We start from the raw sequence: 19,467 nt of genomic DNA, 5'->3' as shown, positions 1-19,467 counted from the left end.
AAACATATAAGTGATGTCACTGGCAGTCATTATTCAAACTAGTTAATGTCTACTAATTATTCTAAAACTTTAACAAACCAGATCACTCGCCTCAGCATGTTTATGAAGAGTAGAATAATAAGAGTATTTCATTGTCTATATATTCTAATTCTACACTTTGAATTGATATTGACTTATTTCTGACAAAAATACAAATTCCCCACACAACACAGCTTCAAAGGTTTTATATCTTAAATGCCAAATTTTTATATTTTAAAATTGACTGATTTCACCACTTAATGCTTTCCACAAATACAGATCCTTGTCATTCGGCAAAATAAGTGACCATGGCTCAGTGGAAGGGAGAATGTGAAAACATTTGAGCAGAGATAAATATAAATCTCTCTAACTACAAAAAAAAACACACAAACACCAGATTTTTTTTTTCTTAAAAAGAAGAAATGTAAGCAGTTTGTAAACAGACCACCAGCAATTAGCATGATCCCATGCTTCTGGTAAACATGGTGAAGTCCAAGCTCTACACACAGAGCTTTCCATAATAGATGAAACATTTTTTAAAGGAATGAAATTGTAGCTCAAAAAAAGAGACACAAAAGCTGAAAAACATATGGTTGTCATCAGAAGTGCAGCATTATATGCAGTAGAAACTAAGAGAAGCATTGTTATAACACAGCATGCACCTCTGTGGCATCTTCCCCTATGTGACCCTTGACATCTGAAGCTCACAAAACAGTTCCTTCTCAGGAGCAAGCAGTCACAAGGTCAGGAGCTCTATACTACATGACTGTCACATAATTATTTAGCAAAAAGAAGTGAGCAATATCTCGTGGGTGCTTTTAACATTTTGTAGTAATAAACAACAACAAAAAAATAATAATAATAATTATTATTTAGAGATATGGTGGAGTGAAAAAAGGCAAAAACACTTTCAGGTACCTATTGGCTCCACTGCTTTGGAAGAGTGGGGCAACATTAGTAATGTATAACCCTGCTTAAAAAGGCTGCATGCCTAAACATGACCTCTGTCACACATAAAAGGCCTGGTCTTCAGCTGGTTTTACAAATAGCTAGACCAGTACAGAGCTGCACATCAATGCTCCAAAACATTCTAGGAAAGGCATGCAAACCTAGTTGCCAGGTTTAGTTTACCTTGAAAGTCCAGACATGCCCAAACAAATCTTAACAAACCTCAAGGACATGTGTTTGACAGTGTATGTGATGGTACCATAGTTAATTATGTAAGCTGGCATTTAGCATGCAGGCACAGTTTCAGTGGCAGAATCACATAGGAAAGCCTAAGCCCAAAGCACTGTGCCTGAGATGAAATACAAACCTTTTTAAAAGAAAGATCTAGGTATTGGACTTGCAGTATAGGTTCAAAAATCTGTAGTCAAAAAAGAATGAACAATGAACCAAAGAATACGTCCTAGTGAACCAGAACCGATTACTTCATTGATGGTTACATGAAAGCACGTTGTAAGTTGTGCTGGATAAGGGCATCTGCCAAATGGCAATTATGTAAATGTAAGAAAGAAGTCTAAAAATTGCATGAAAGGACAGTGAATACACAATCAGAAGTAGGAAAATCATTCAGTATAATGTATAGAATCGATTATTTCTGTGCACTCTGATAAAATCATCTAAGTGAAAATGTGTGTAGCATACTCCACAGACTGGAGGCAGAACAATTATTGAGGACTGTTGAAAAGGCAGTGTGTTTTTTGTTTCTGTGTGTGTGTGATGTGCAGTCTGTAGTTCGCCTTCCACACCATGTTCATCTTTTGTTTTCCTTTTCCATTTACGTCTGTTTTGGTCCTTATGTTCCAGCTCCCTGTGCTGGTGGAGGCATGTGTTTGTATGTCTATGGCTCTTCCTCTCCAGTAGACACAGCAAGTCGCATGGCAACAGCCAGGTGGTCTGTGAGTCCAGCCAGCTGTGTTATGAAGCTGAACTCCTCAATGTCCTGCAGAGGGTGACAAAAACAAAACACAAAAACAAGATTTGACCTTTCCATTGTCTTGCTCACTCAATACGTAATACTACACTACACGTGCACAGCATAAGAATAAATAATGTGATGATTTTTAGACATTTAGGTAAAACTAATGGTTTGGTGTTTAAATCAGTGTACTCCTTTATCTCTCAATAATGTTAAGCTGAACCCTAAACCTTTGGCTGAAGGCTCATGGAGCTAAGTGTCTTGCTCACAATGGTAGTAAGTTGTGTTTGAACCTGAATCTTCTACCCACCCACCTCAATGTGTTCTCAGCCTGCTCTAATTCTAGGCTACTCTAAGGGGACTAACAATTTTAATAAATAACATTTTAATTTCACAGTACTCCACACAGTTGTAGATCCAGATGGTAGATTTCTACTCATTAAATTATTTAGGTTAAACAAAAAGTTATGTATTGTCAGTATATATGGTCCAAATGTTGATGACCCCTCATTCTTCCATGCATTTTTACTGCACTCTCTGAACACCTAGATTGCGCACTTTGGACTAAATAAAGAAGAAATTTCTTAGTACAGCTGGAATTCAGCATGATTGGGAATCTATAAATGTAGTTAATCAGTACAGGAGCGACTAGGGACTTTGTGATGCATGGTGTTCCCTTCACCCTAACCACAGTGAATATACAGGGTGGGCCATTTATTTGGATACACCTTAATAAAATGGGAATGGTTGGTGACATTGAACACATTTTATAAGTGGTCAGAAACTTATAAATAACTGATGAAAGAATAAAGTTAAAACCAAGCACACCATTGTTTTTCTTGTGAAATTACCAATACATTTGATGTGTCACATGACCCTCTTCCTATTGAAAAAACTAAAGTTGGATCCAATGGCCGACTTCAAAATGGCCACTATGGTCACCACCCATCTTGAAAAGTTTGCCCACTCACATATACTAATGTGCCACAAACAGGACGTTAATATCACCAACCATTCCCATTTTATTAAGGTGTATCCATATAAATGGCCCATCCTTTACTTTCGTCTCACATATCCATCACTTCTATTCGCGTCTGGATTATTTCCTAGTCAGCAGCTCACTGATGAGTGACATTTCAGACACTGAGATACACCCCATAGCTGTCAGTGATCATGCATCTGTGTCTTTAACTCTAATACATAAAAGGGTAGATTTAACACTTAAAGGTGAAGAGTTTAGCATCTGTTCTCTGGGAAGCAGGTAAATCTGTGATAAGAGGTAAAATAATTTTATCCTCATTGCATAAAAAGAAAAGAGAAAACAAATGTAATCAGGAATTATAAGAAACCATTAAATTACATAATGTCCCAGGAACAGGAAATACTGAATAAAATCCATTCTATAAAGAATTCTGGACAATTTTGGCACCAACTTTTTATAGAATGTTACAGGAAAATGGTAGACATCCACCTCATACGAACTCTCCCAACATTAGTCTGTTGCTGAAACCAGCAAGAACCCTACATTTGCTACCAGCCCAATCGCCCAATATCCCATATTAATGTTTCTATTCGCCGCTTTTCATAAATTTGGTTTTGGACACTCTTTCAATAACTGGATAGAAATAATATATACTTTCCCAACAACATGTATCAGAACAAATGACCAAACATCCTCTAGCGTTTGTCTCAAGAGGGGCACCAGGCAGGGATGTCCACTCTCCCCCTCACAAATGTTTTATCAAACTGCTAGCAGCAGCAATTAGACAGGCTATAGCAATTAAAGGCATTAAATGTGGAACATAAAGTCAACCTTTATGTGGATGATGTGTTAATTTATCTTAAGCATTCACAAACCAGCCTCACTGAGGATACTAATTAATAGACTCTTTGACACTGAAACACACTGCTCCCCGGGTGCCTGTCATAGCTGCCCACTGCTCACCAAGGGTGATGGGTTAAAAGCAGAGGACACATTTCGTTGTGTGCACCGTGTGCTGTGCTGTGTATCACAATGCCAATCACCTCACTTTCACTTTCACATGGAGAAACCTTGAGGCCGCAATCACACACACAGGTGTGCACCCAGGGCTGCAAGGGCTCACACAGACGAACAAACATGTATTCACAGACACATTGTCTGGAGCAGCTGAATATGTCCTGTATTATTAGTACTATTAGTACTGTTAAATAACGCTTAATATTCATTTTATACAGAAGTTGCTTGTTGCTGTGGCTGTGTTTCTTTTTTTATACTGTTTCTTGTGTAAATATTACAATACACAAAACAAAGGACCTATATTATGAAAGGTATTTATTTATAAAATGTAAAAAGAAAAATAGAATTTGGCATCAATAATTAGGCCAAATAATATTGCAAAAATATTCTTTCAATTTGCAAACAAAAAAGGTAATGTGATTATGTCCTGCAGGTGGCAGGGCAGAGCCACCATGTCCCAGCTGAACTGTAACACAGTAGTCAGTTAAGGTTTTTAGGTTCTTGGATTTCCCCATCTGATTATTCCCCTATCTAGGTCCCTAAGTGACCTAAAAGCAGAAATGTTTATTATGTTAATTTACATGTAATTTGTGAGAGAATGATTGAGTGAGTAATCAGTGAAGTGTGATTCATCTCTGATCTTTCATTCTTGGTGTCTCCTGTTCTGCTGATAAATCTCACTTCCTCTTTCATTCATAGATGAATTTGTCAAGAATCATTTTAAACACCCACCCACCCACATATACAAAACTTCTGGGTAAGTGTAACATTCAGCCAAATGAACAAAAAAGCATTTTCAATCACTTTCAACTAACTCTATTTCAATAATTTAACATTTAATTGAAATATTTTTACATCTACATTTTCAGTGGGATATTGTGTTGAACCTTTGAACCTTACTCACCACTTTCCAATCAGTTTGAAGACCCTCCTCACTATACAGGATATAGTCAATTCTTCTGCCATTGCCTTTTAGGGGGATCTTCCGGCCCTTCTGGTTGTGACACTGGTTCTTGCTTTTTGGATAGACGAGGTACTCCTTTCTCCCTTCCTCATTCTCCATGACCCTGTGACCAAATCGAAAACTGATTTATCTGGGTCTTGCACTTTCCATTGCTGCATTTACAATTTTTACAGTTCAGTAGTCAAATATTTATGGCTGTATTTTCCAGGTGCTATAAATGCTTACGCACATGGGGTATAATGGCTGGTTGCTGTAAATATAGACTGGAGCTGTAAGTCTTTTCCTGAGCCATGTTGGGTCGGGTTCATTCTCAATTTTTAGCATTTTAGTCAGGCTTGGATTGGGTAAGTCATCAAACATGAACTTCCGGTCTATAGTACTGTCACAGCATCCATGGGCGTGGGGGAGGAGTTAAGGGTGATTCAGAAAGTGTGAGTCAGGTGCATAAAGGGTGGTCTCGTGGTTTTAGAAATAGAAGTAGCAAGTAGTACGGTCATGTGGCACATACAATGACCCTGTGGGTACATCATTTTTATGTGGTGCGAGCACCTTCTTGGTGTGGCCGCTGAATGGGATCCGTGACAAGTTCCTATCCTTTTCGCATGAGTCGGTGCTTGTAAATTTGTTTTGTAAAAGTGATTGGTAAAAGTGTTAAAAGTGGTTGGGAACCACTGCTGTAGAGAACAGAGGAAAACGGAGAAAATGGACACTGCACTACATATGAAAATGTGAAATACTGACAATAGGGTGTTTCAATACTCTAGAATGTGCAAAATGTGAGAGCTGTGAATAATACCTAATGACTCCTCCCGTTTTAACCCTTTATAAAACATAATTACATTTATTTTATTTAATCTGAGTGACATAATTATACAACAATTGACAGAGATGACTGGGCAGTTACACTCCTTTTTATCTGTTTATTTCTGTAAATCCTGCAGACACACTGTATTAGTCAACACTCTTTATGTCCTATTTAGAAACCTCTTCATTTACATCAAGATAATATCACTGTAATGTTCTCTAGCTGCCCCTCGTCACCGCTAAAAAATATCTAATGCAAAACATAGCCGACAGGGTACAGCTACAAAAATATATCGCTCCTCTCTTTATCACTACACTGGCTTCCTGTCAAGTACCACATAGCTTACAAACATCTGTTGCTCACTTACAGAGCTCTGCATGGTCTTGGCTCACAATTACAGTGCTCTGGTCCGTTCTAAGGCACATTTTATATTTCAAGCTGCCTAGTAACAGGCCTGTAAAAAGCACTACATGAATAAAAATATTAATATATTACATATATAAATAAAAAGAAGGCTTATGTCATGCTAGGCCTCCACTTCATTATTGTAATATGCTGTAGAAATCACAACTTGGTACTAGAATAAAAACATTTTTCATGAAAATGCAAAAATGATCTCTGGTGTTGGTAGTCAGGAAAATTTATTTATATTTACATATGAAGATGTTTCTTGCCTTGGGATTTTATTAGAGATGTCTATATGACTCGCAAAAAAAAAAAAATCAAAAGAACTTGCTTATTGGGGTGTATGTCAGACAAACTCACTTTTGTAGGCTCTCAGGTGAGCTAATCTCCTCATCATAAAGACCATCAGTGTCCAGTAGTGTACCTAATGATAGGACATAGGTTAGAAACAGCAGCACAACACACCCATTATATCAACCACAAAATGGCAGCCATGTCAAGGCTTAGCTGTGGTTGAGCTGTGAGGTTGGTCTGATCTTAAAATAATTTTTTTTTCTAAAGGTACCCTCCAATCTGTTTGGCAGATCTGTAATTTATCTGATTTAGGAGCTATTTATCTCGAGGAAATAAACACTGAACTCATCTCCTCTTGTAATCAAGACCCCTTCAGAGAGTCTCAGGAAATTACGCCTACATGCACACGAGGAAGAATTAAGTAAGTTTGTCTCATTCTTTATGCTGCTGTAACTTTCGCCCAGTAGACATGAATATATGCTTTTCATTTTCTACCCTCAGTGGAAGCATTATTGCAAAATGTGAGGTTGGATTAGTGAACTTACCCAGTGCCCATGGCTTGTCCTCTCCTGAACCTAAGCGACAGGGGTCCTTATAGTGAGTGAAGAGAGTGTGCTGCTGCTCCAGTTTATCTTCTGCACAGTGGAGAATAGAAAACATGACATACTTCTGCTCAGACTTTCCATTACCTTGTACACTGTTCAGACCTTGCAAGATCACAAATGGACTGGTGTCATTCTGAGTCATGTTGTTTCAGCAAAATGCCCACGGCCACAATGAAAGCTGAATATGAGGGCTGTTCTTTCAGGGCTGTTCTTTCAGTACAAACTATAGTTGTCCACCTGTCATCGGATCACTAAAACTGGTGATACTGTGGCACATCAGAGCCCAAACATTTGTCCGTAAACATTTGAAAATCAACAAGACAATGACCCAAAGCATACATGGAAATTAGTTCAACAGTTCCTCAAGGATACCAAAACCAAGACCCTGGAGTGACCTGGACAGAGCCAAAATGGGTCAAAACCCCTCAAAAGACAGTTGTGGCTCAAAAAGGGTACACTATTGACTATTAATGGCAAGGGGCTAATAATTTTGGATGTTTCATATTTGCCCTTTATTGTCTCTACTCTAAAGTGAAGTGATTGTCACGTGTGATACACAGCAGCACAGCACACGGTGCACACAGTGAAATGTGTCCTCTGCATTTAACCCATCACCCTGAGTGAACAGTGGGCAGCCATGACAGGCACCCTGGGACGGTGCTTTGCTCAGTGGCACCTCAGTGGCACCTTGGCGGATCGGGATTCGAACCAGCAACCTTCTGATTACGGAGCCGCTTCCTTAACCGCTAGGCCACCACTGTACTCAGTGAATCAATAAAATATTCTTATTAAACTTAGTGGACATTTTGGAGTGGACATAATAATTTTGGACATTCCAAAATAACAAACACTGGTCATTTTCATGGGGTCCTAAACATTTTGGTGCTGGCCCATCTGTCAAATTTGAGAAGTCTATGTGTCTAAAACACCCCTGGTCTAGTAGGTTAAAGACTCTCAACTAGCTGACCCATAAGTCAACATATTCAACTTATTAATATCTTTCCTGGTGAGAACAGCAGTATATCTATCTCTGATAAAGAATTATAGGATCAAGATCACATATTCAAAAACCATATGCAAATCAGAGCTTGCTGAAAAAAGAAAAAATGAGTTGTTACACCTCCCTTTGCATGTCCTTACTATTTGCTGCTGAAGTGATTTGGTTTTACCATGGTGCAAACTGCCTGCCATCATTTTTTACATTGAGAGCCAGAGAGACAGGAAAGAAGAAATAAATATATTTTACTGGTAAGATATCTTAAACTCAACTAAAAATACAGGCAAACAGTCATTAATATATCAATTAATAGAGCTATATTAGTTTTGTGATACCATGCACACTCACCTATGCATATACTATAAAAATGACCACACACACAGCTTGTTACCTGAAGAGCAGTTGTCAAAGTTGAGGTCCCCAAGGACAACATCAAATGCAACCTGGTCTTCCAGTCCTTTGTCTCCCATAGGGGTGGAGGTGGCTCTCCGAAACTCTGCACCCCATTCCAGAAGCAGGTCCAGCTGCTCACAACGCACGACTGCATCTCCTGTGAGTGAGAAGAGGGAATGAAAAGGAAGAAGCGAAAACTGGAAACTGCATGAATATGAAAATGGAGATAAAAGTGGGATATTCATTAGACATATAACACCCTGTAACAAAGTTCTGTTTCAATAAACAGAACTGAGGCACAATTCCATAGTTCTGCCAGCCCGGAGATCATGGCAGAGTCTGTAATCAGTGCTGAATATCCATCACTCCACAAAGTGATACAAAGATAAAATGTGTCTGCAGGCATACACACACAAACACCAGTAAAGACACATAATACCAGACAATGAACCAATGTAATGAATTAATAAATATCAATAAACTTACTGAGGGATTTTTTTTTTTTAATCGTCTCTCTGTCAAACACTTTTTAAAATTAATTTCTCTCATCATTTCCTTGTCCTTTATGTTGCATTTCTCTCAAAAATAGAAGCTCCACTATAATTAGGTCATGAGCTGACTTGTTGAGGTGCAGGAGTTCCTGAAATAGCAGGCAGATCTGCATCCATAAAAAATGGGGACCAGAAACCAGGGGCTTAATTTAGAAGCTGATGCTGCATGCAGTGCAGATCCATTGCCATGGCAACTATGGAGGTGTGTGAGATTTGGACACGCTTGTTTCTCTGTTGAGTGGGTGATGTCACAGCTGCCTCTCAGACACACACACCCCTGCCTAACGCACTAGAGAGATACATATATACTGATGGGCTTTGAGAAAGTATTTTCCCATATTCAAGCAACAAGCAACACAGACCCTATGGACTGATATTTTTTTATTGTGAAGTATGGAACTGCCTGGAATAAGCAATGCAACTTGAATGTTTTTTTTTTTTTTGGAACAAATATATATACTGCTGCTATATATAAAACTGCTCTCCTTGTAATGAATCAAAGTCACTCACATGAAATACGTCACAGAATGACAATACTCATAGGAGCCCAATGGGAAAACACGAATGATTTAATTGAAACAAGCCGAATGAGAGAAGGCAAGTACAAAAGATCTGAGCACTTTGAGCACTTTCCATATATCCATGCCCAATTTCCATTTTAGGATAATAATTTATACATTGAAGCTTTTCCCAAATCTTTTTCATGCATTGATTAATATACTGATGTAACTAAACATAGCTTTTTCAGTAATGGCTTATAGGTATCCAGCCTTCCATTGAAATGCTGCTGCATACAACACCCTGTGGCAGACAATTGGCTACAAAGTCATGTGTTACGTGACGAGTCGAGCCGAAGTTGAGGGGATGACTTCTGAGCTGTGAAGTCCAAGCAGAGGGGTGAGTAGTGAACTATGGAGAACGTTGAAGAGAAGACGAAGACTTGGAAGAATGGAAGATGAAAAGTGGGATGGAAAACAAAAGACCTTTTGTCCGTTTGTCAAGACCTTTTTTTATTTTTAGCACTGGACCCCGCCTTTGGGCTTGTGTTGGACCAATATTGAGATGTTTTTGAAGTTTGGCCAACCTCCAATGACTGTCCTACTTGGCCCTCTGCTGACCCCATCTGATAATCACCTGCTGAGACTCTATCACACTACCTGGATGCTAATTCCTTATACACAATTGGACTTCAATAGCCTTCATATGGCATAGTTTTTTAATGTATTTCATTCACCAGAGGAGAATGGGTTCCCCTTGCTGAGTCTAGGTTCCTCTCAAGGTTTTCTTCCTGATAGAGGACTTTGAGTACTGTTCTATTTGGTAGGTGCTTTGTGACAATGTACACTGTAAAAAGCACCACATAAATAAAGACTGATTGACTGATTAAAGTTTGAATCCTTTTGGGTAAAGACAACTTGCTAGGGAGGGAGAACTGAGTCTCCCTTTTATTTCGCTCAGTAATAAAAAATTCCTAAGCACAAAGTTATCCAGCATAATGACACCAAACACGGCCTATCTAGTGTTTTGTATTAGCATAAATTACATAGATTAATGAGGAAAGGTAGACATAGTTCTGATAACTTTGCAATGTTAATGAGTTTGTGAATCTCATGGGTGAGTTCTGAATCTAGGAATCAAATCAAAAAGTCTTTCTGTATGAATCCTGTGTGAAGAGATGCACAGAGGTATGCTGGCTTTGACTAAAGGTGAATGTCAGAGCATCCATTTTCCTTCACACCACTGGTCAGAATGTCATTGCTGTGAGATCCTTAATTGCCTTTGTGTGTGTGTGTGTGTGTGTGTGTGTGGGGGGGGGGGGGGGTAGTAGTTACACACCTATGTACCAGAAGACTACAAAATCCCAGGTTCAAACCCCACTTAATACCATTGTGTACCTGAGAAAGACATTTAAAACTGAGTGTATCAAGGTGGACTGTCCCTGTAACTACTGATTGTAAGTCACTCTGGATAAGGTCGTCTGATAAAAATTGTAACGCAAAATCATCCATAAGTCTTGATCATGCTCTGGTACAGGAAACACTGGTGACATCTCAGTCCCTTTAGGAATGTAAGGCTTTTTGATAGGTTTGCTAAGCAGCTACAGGTTTGGCATCAGACAGCACAATGAAAAGGTGCAGAAGAATTTAGAGGAGCCTTTTTAAGAAAGGATTGTTGTCAATTCTGACATTCCAACTAAGCCAGAAAAATATAAATTTTATGGCAGGTAATAATTAATGCACACCAGTCAAACATTAGGACATCCTATGTTCTGTTTTAACATAGGTAAAGACGTGAATATTTTATCTTTATTTTAATACAATTGAGTAGGGTATTAATGACTTTTTCAGATTGAATTATCAATCAATAAAGTAATTTAATCATGTCATCATACAGATGCAGCGGCAGAACAGCGAAAACCTGTTCCATCTGATTTTGAAACAGATTTTTTTGTTTTTGAAACATTTTTTTCAGAATAAATTTCCTCTACAATTGTAAAATCTTCCATCGATATTTATCAATGCCAATAGATTCACAGTAATAGATTCAAGCACCAAAAATTCAAGTAATATTATTCAGCATGCTCAAATTCAACTCCTTCTCCTTGTAATGAATCAAAGTCACTCACAGTGTCATTGTCCGGTAAATTAAACAAATTTAAAGTGAAGTGATTGTAAACATGAGCAATAGAACAACGATCATCTCAACACAGAATCCAGGTTATGTTTATCCACATGCCAACGTTTCCTTTTTTATGAAGTGACTATAATAAGTCAAGAAATGCATGTCAGTGTAAGCCAATCAGAGGCACAGATTGCATTGTGTACACAAGCATGCACACCAGGGACTAGAATTGAAACACAGGGTTGTAATAAATAATTATAAACCAAACCTAAACAGGCTTCTTTAATATTATTATCTCATTATGCAGCAATTATGCTGTTACCCTGCTCACATTATTTCACTAGCTTCTCTGGTAGATTTGTATTCCTTTGTATTCAAATTAGTTGTAAAATGCAATCTCACTTTTCTTTCACTTAAGGAAACATAACTTTGTGAAATTAGGGCTGCAACTATCGAATATTTTTTTGCTATCGAATATTCTGTAGATTTTTCATAGATTAATAGTGTAATAGGATAACTCATACTTTTGCGTTTTTAAACAACTCGATCAATAGTGTGTGATGCAACATGAAAATCCTCTTAACATGAGCAAGCAATTGGCTGTTATTCCTCACAAAAAAAGTTTTTTTATTCAAACTCAATACTTTTATTAAATCTTAAAGCTTAAAACCTTTGGGTTACTGGCTCCAGAACTAAGCACATTTAATCAATCTTTCTGTGAAACATTCATGATGTACATGAAAAAAACTATGAAACATAGGTTAGGTTATTTGTCCTTAGTTTTATTTTAATAAAAAAAGGGGTGTACCCCCTGCTATAGCCCATCTGAGAATAAAGAGAAAAAAAAGTATAAAGGTTCAAAATAGTAAAAAGAAAATATAAATAAACAATTCAAGTATTACTAATAATCCAACTTAAACAATACAGTTCAGTTTCCAGATGTATCCAGATGAGGTAGGTAGGTAGAATGTTTTCTTTGTGCAATGTTATGTGCAAAATAGAGAGAGAGAAATTGTATTAGTGCAAGTGTGTGCAATGCATGTGCAAGACTGTGCAGTGATGTACAACAAATGCTATAAACTTGCCCAAAAGTAAATATATATGCTAATGAATGTAGATTTGTCCATCTGTTGCATTTATTATTACTACCTTATGTATGCGTGTGTGTGTGTGTTTGGCACGAGGGAGGGAGATGTGAGGAGGGATGAATTACATGAGTGAGATCTCATGCCTTATCATGTCACTATCGACTCATAACACAAATAATTACAAATCATGTACATTCTAAGAAGCGATTATGATTATTAGTTAGCAATCATAAAAATATGATACCTTGTAGAAGCTCAGAGTCCGCTTGGACTCAGTACGATTATGGTAAGCCAGGTCCGTTTTACAGTGTATACCCCGCACTACGTTGTCCACGCATTGTAAAATGGTCCCACACTTCAGACATTTTATTCCTTTTACGCTCTGTTGCTGCATTTGCTTCCATAGACAGACCTATTCAACGCAAAATCATGTAGTATGGCATGGAGTACCTTCTATGGCATGTAGGTGAGTGCAGGTAATGAATCCCACGACCCTCTGATCCTGATGAGAAGTTCCCAGCTGTACCTGTAAGAGACAACAACAAAAAACAGGTATTTCCTTTATCTCAGCTTCTGTCTAAGCCATTTAGAAACCACAACTGGAGGCAGTAATGGATTACAAAACTGCACTAAAGAGTCATAGTAATCAAAATAATTGCTGAAAGATGATTTTCAGTGAAAAATGTGTGAGTTGTAAGCAGAACACAAGCCATATGGCTACTTGTGTTAATGTGCAATAGACTTCCACTACAATTGAATTATGGAGATACTGGACTTTCACATGGACAGCGCTGACTTAAAGAAAACGTGGAACACACATTCATTTTGTTCTAAGCACAAAAGACTGAAGACGAACCAAGCATAGTTATCAAACAAGTAAACAGTTACTGTAAACACTACCAGTTAAAGAAACAGCATAGTAAAATATGCTTTAGACCAGGGGTGCCAAAATCATGGCCCACGGACAACATCCCACAAGATCACCTCATGCAGATCCACGATTATGGCCCGGCGACAGAATGTGCTGACAACGCACAAACTATAAATCACACAATGCAGCACTTCAGTTGCCTTGCCGAATGTGATCTTTAAACTGCAGCTGTGTAATCGTGATCATGTGTGTAATTGTGATGTACAAATTACATCACAATTACACACATGATCACGATTACACATCTGCATCAATGTCTTACTGTAACCATATGGCAATTGCTATTTCAGTTGTTCCCACATAGCTCAGACCTTAATAAAATGTTTCTTTTGTGTCTTCGCCTGTCATAGCTGCTGTCCCACCTCACGCCCGCCAGGGGGCGCAGAGGCATACTGGACCATGACGTACCGGAAGGACACCACACCCAAGGAAGCGCACAGTATAAAAAGGGGGAGAATCAGAACAGGTAGCCACGAACTCATTCATTGACACTTCTCATTGACACTTTTTTTGTAAGCAAACCTTCTTTGTTCCATGCCTTTTTGGATTGCCCTCTTGTCTTGCGTTTGCTATCAATGTAACCAACCCATTGTTCTGTCCACGACCATGATTCCAGCCCAGCCTCTGACATTGTATACAACCTCGATGACTTCCAGGCCTGCTGACCATGAGATGTGCCAGCCGCTAATGCGCCCACTGCCAACAAAGGTGATATGGCCATTGTGTCTTATTTCTGTTTTGATTATTAAAAGTGATTCTGTTGTGCAGTTGTGCCTCCTGCTCTATTCACTCTGGCGTGACACACACTCACATTTGCAAAATTTGGGAAGGGTGTCAAGTCTGTCTTATGATTTTTAAAACATTTCCTACACACACAGTCCAGTATTCATCTTACACAGTCCAGTATTCAGCTCAGCTTTCTGGAAAATGTGTAGGACAAGTATCACAATAAATATGTGGTGGGAAATAATATATATAGTAGACCTCAATGATGGCTGCAGGAATGTGTAGGCAGTTTGAAATAAGTTGGATAGGTTAAAAATAATTAACAGCTTTAATCATAAAGGGTGGGGGTGTTGCAACTAATTAACCAGAAAATATCAAAAGTCTAGCTTTCCTGAGCACAGTATCATAAATTTACTGCCATGTATCCATCAGAGATTAATTCCCTCAGCATTAATTATACAAAGTGCATCAGATCATGTGCCCTTGCTGTACAAGCTGAGTGCTCGCTTGTTTCGTTTATGTTTCAGCTTCATTGCACCTGGTCTTTAATGTTTTGGTTCACCTTTTCTTTCATTTGCTCTGTTTATGAATATTTGAGGTTATTATCCAAGCTTGGGTAGATGTGTGCTTAAAAACTGGGCCAGACTGCTGAATTTTATTCAGATGTGTAAAAGTTGCATGTGTGAGACAGAGACCATCTGCATGTGCATTTTTTTTACCCAAGAAGCAACCTATACAGTCAATCCCTGATGACTCATGAGTGTCACGGGTGGGCTGGACATGGCGATGAAGGAGGACGCATTCGCACGATTTCACGCGACAGGGGTTTAATACAAACTACACACGAGACAAGGGAACATGAACACACACAATAACCCGACGGCAAACAGACACGAACAGGATAGTTTTATACAATTATATAAATATACAACAGGTGAATACGATCAAGGAACATTACACAGGACGAACATGAAACTCCGGTCTGGACTCCGGATCTGGAGTAACCCCTGCCGGTCCGGATCATGACAATGAGACTTAAACGTAGACAGAAATTCTTAATTTCTTTTCTTTTTTTCCCATGCCAGTTCTCTCAACATATCTGGTTATCATTATCTTATCCATCTCTCTTTTCCTTCTTTCTCTCTCACAAATCTCATGACATTTCCATTTGCATTTACATTTACAGTATTTATAAAATGCTCTAATCCAGAATGACTTACAATCAGTAGATATAGGGACACAATGGTAGTAAGTGGGATTTGAACCTGGGTCTTATGGTTTGAAGGCGAGAGTGATGATCTGCCACCTAATACCAGCCTAAGTCAAGATCGGTCATGCTCTGTTTGGTTTATTTTTTTTAAATAGTGAAAATTGTGTATAAGAGACATTTCTCTGTGCTTGATAATATACATGATAGTATAACGCACAATCTGTATAACCACCAATCACAATAAAAACTTCAAATAGAAATAGTTAAATGGTCAAATGATTTCCAAATATGCAGTTAATAAATCATAAAATAAAAATACCATGAAAGACATAAAGATTAATATCATCTCTGTTTACAGGTGCATTACAAGCTAAATTGCTGAGAAATTTTGATTCCGCTCAGCAACTGAAGTATTAGCACTTCATTTGAATGTTAGATTACTTAGAATGGTGTGGGATTCATCTAGAAGGGCATCCGGAGCAAAACCTTTGTCAAGTCTTATGGACCTGGCGACCCCTAACAGGAGAAGCCGAAAGGAGACAACAGCAACAACATTAAAATTTACTACAGTATGCTGCAAATGTCAATGTTACTGTGCTTTAGACTGCTCTCATTTACATTTACAGCATTTACAGGGTTAAGTGTCTTGCTCAGGGACACAATGGAAGTAAGTGAAATTTAAACCTTGGGCTTCTGGTTCATAGGCGAGTGTGTTACCCACTAGGCTACTACCACCTTGTTTCTGCCAAAAACAGATAATTTACACTTGTTCTGGACTCTAGTCACCTCTTGTTAATATTTTGCCTGTAGGTACATTATTGTGCAAAGGTTTACCACATGTTTGAAAAAATGCTTTAAAGTAAGAAACTGAAAGTCTTTTTTGCAGATACACCCTGACGTAAAACATGTGTGCAATCTAAGTAAAGTTAGCAGTGGAAAAAATGGGCACATTTGTAAAAAAAAATTGGACTTTTGTAAGGGCAAATGAGGACAATGAAACAGGTAAGGCAACATGTTGAACTTTGCCTGCAAACCACTGTTCAAGTTAATTAAATGTTCAAGCCAGTGAATTGTGTGGCCATGTGGCATATAACATAACACTATGAGCCCACAAGTCCAGAGTGGGCAGGTAGGTTTATTCATTGAGTGAATATTATTAGAATTAAGATAATGAAGACTGTAAACACTTATTTGAACAGAATAAAGATTCTGACATTGCTGGAAAGAATGTGTAGCAAAGAATAATGTTGAAATAGTCTACACTATAAAGCAACCCTTCCTGAATTAGATTTTTTTTTTAAAATACACAGAATTACAATAATTTACAGAACAGTGCACTATTGAAGACTTAGGTAAGGTTATAATCAGTGGTGGAGAAAGTACTGAAGCTTAGTACTTAAGTAAAAGTACAAGTAACCTGCAAAATATGTACTCAAGTAAAAGTAGAAGTGCTACGTCAACAATCATACTTAAGTAAAAGTCCTAACTACTTACTTTTAAATTTACTTTAAAATATTTTTTTAAGTAAAAGTACAATGGTTTGTCTCAACATCTGGGGTGTGCCATTTTGTAAAAGCATAGTACATATACTAACTTATGCCTGTACTGATGTCATTGCTTGTAATAATTATATAAGCAATTATACAGTATATGTGTATTGGAAAGTTTGGTGTGCTTATTGTGCGTGCACTCTGCAATACTGTGTGTACCTTAGAATTATATGGATGACAAGTTATCTACTAGGTATGACAGATAGAAGGAGAAGACTGAAGGAGGTTCAGATAGAAGGACGTTGTACTGAAAATGTTAAAAAAGAAAAAAAAAAAAACTAAACAACGAACGTGAACTAGTTGATTTTTTGAGCTGTGAACTTGGTTCAAAATTTTTAAAAATTAACTATGAACGTGAAGTAGTTCTTTTTCAGTGTGAACTGGCACAATACTGAGCTGGACATTATGCTAGCAAAGACATTAAGCTATCTTCTCTGAGCAAATAAACCAGTTTTATCCGACCACCGTGTTAAAAAAATAATGAAGCTACACTGGTGTGATTTTTATACTATTTCTGTATGTCAACATACATTTCGCTAGACAATAGTATCATAACATGTCATAACATGCCCAAAAGCATAGCATAGCATACCATAGCATAGCTTACTATATGTTTATATATGTTTTTTCAAATTTGAAGGGGAGTTTTTAAATGCCAACAATTCTTCATGTTGAGGCAGGCATGGGATGCAAAGAAATCACAAGGACTCATTCTTTGCTCCTTTGTACTCAAATAAATTTCTGTCATGATCCGGGCCGGCAGGGGTGACTCCGGATCCGGAGTTCAGACCTCATGTTAGTCTTGTGTAATGTTCCCTGATCGTGTACACCTGTTGTATATTTATATAATTGTATAAAGCTATCCTGTTGGTGTCTGTTCGCCGTCAGGTCACTGTGTGTTAATGTTCCCTTGTTGTGTGCAGTTTGTATTAAACCCCTGTTGTGTGAAGTCGTGCATATACATCCTCTTTCATTGCCATGTCCAGTGACATCGCCCCCACGTGACAATTTCTTAAATACGGCCAAGGATTTCTTTGTGATTCACAAAGGGATCGTGTTCAAGCCGGTCTACCAGCTCGTGCTGCGAACTCTGCCATCATTGGAGCTAATAAAGCCTGATTGGTAGGAAATGGCAAACAACGGCAGAACGCAATAGGCTAACTATTTTTTCATGCAAGATTTTGAGGAAATTGTGTTCATAAAATGTAACGAGTAACAGCATAAATTGTAGAAATGTAGTGGAGTATAAAGTACAGATAATTGCTGACGACAAACTGAGTCCATCACGAACCATCACGTTGCTGCGATCTCCAGATCCTGCAGGTTCACTCTCTACAACATTCACAAGCCTTTCCTTTCACAACAGGCTACACAGCTCATCGTCCAGGCAATGGTCATCTCTAAACTCGACTACTGTAACTCTCTCCTGGCTGGAGCCTCTGCAGTCACCATAAAACCCCTCTAGATGGTCCAAAATGTGGCAGCCCGCCTCATTTTTAACCAGCTGAAATACACCCATGTATTTCTCACCTCTCTCCAGGTAGATGCTCGCATTGAGTTCAAATCCTTGATGCTTGCCTATAGGACTGTAAATGGAAGTGCACCCTCTTAGGTTAGGCCTTATCAGGGCTCTTAGTTTTGTAACTCAAAATCTATAGAAACCGAATGAGAATTGCTGGTGTAAGTTGCTTTGGATAAAATCGTCTGCTAAGTAAAGCAAAGTAAAGGCTGCTGGTGTCTTCCTTTTGTAAATCGCTTTGGATAAAAGCGTCTGCTAAGTAAAATAAAGTAAAGTAAAGTAACGAATGAACAGTAACATCGGAAGATTGCTATTATAGTTAACATGGAAATATTGTAAAAATGGTACCAATGTTACAGAAAAACACAAAATAAAAGGAAAGAGAAAGGGATACAGGAAGAGAGAAAAAAGCCAGAGACCAAGCTGCAGAGAGGCTTGGCCATCGAGAAACAGGGAGAGAAAGGTCCAGAAAGCTGGAGGAGAACAGCCCATGAAGGAGGAGGAAAAGGCAGTCAGCCGCCTCCAAGAGAAAACTCTTTTATACACTTTCTTGTCATGACACCTCAAGCCATTTGCTGGCTTTTGACACTTCTTGCATGTGGGAGGCCACAGGTTGATAAAGATACAAGCAGGGGGTAAAAGCACAACATGCCAAAGACCTGGAAATTCCATTTTACAATTTCATTGCTGAATTTGATGTTTTTTAACAGAACATTTTACAGAATGTTTTTTCATTCATTTACATTTACATTTACAGCATTTATCAGACGCCCTTATCCAGAGCGACTTACAATCAGTAGTTACAGGGACAGTCCCCCCCTGGAGCAACTTAGGGTTAAGTGTCTTGCTCAGGGACACAATGGTAGTAA

General features: G+C 38.3%; 1 protein-coding gene across 2 annotated transcripts in view; it reads right to left on the bottom strand.

The window, feature by feature from the left end:
• Nucleotides 1–393: 393 nt before the first annotated feature.
• The window catches only part of smpd3 (sphingomyelin phosphodiesterase 3), a 35,672-nt gene continuing 16,598 nt past the window's right edge, over nt 394–19,467 (bottom strand). For both annotated transcript variants that reach the window (XM_028959041.1, XM_028959043.1), the window contains 6 exons: nt 13,113–13,188; nt 8,400–8,558; nt 6,952–7,041; nt 6,473–6,536; nt 4,843–5,005; nt 394–1,963 (listed from right to left, as the gene is read on the bottom strand). In XM_028959041.1, the coding sequence (XP_028814874.1) occupies nt 1,862–1,963; nt 4,843–5,005; nt 6,473–6,536; nt 6,952–7,041; nt 8,400–8,558; nt 13,113–13,188 (654 nt within the window). In that variant the 3' untranslated portion in view covers nt 394–1,861. The remainder of the gene's footprint in view (nt 1,964–4,842; nt 5,006–6,472; nt 6,537–6,951; nt 7,042–8,399; nt 8,559–13,112; nt 13,189–19,467) is intronic.

The sequence above is a fragment of the Denticeps clupeoides genome, chromosome 17 (genome assembly GCF_900700375.1).
Source record: "Denticeps clupeoides chromosome 17, fDenClu1.1, whole genome shotgun sequence".
NCBI lineage: Eukaryota > Metazoa > Chordata > Actinopteri > Clupeiformes > Denticipitidae > Denticeps > Denticeps clupeoides.
Note: the sequence above shows the minus strand (reverse complement) of the source record. Positions and strands in the feature narration are given on the sequence as shown.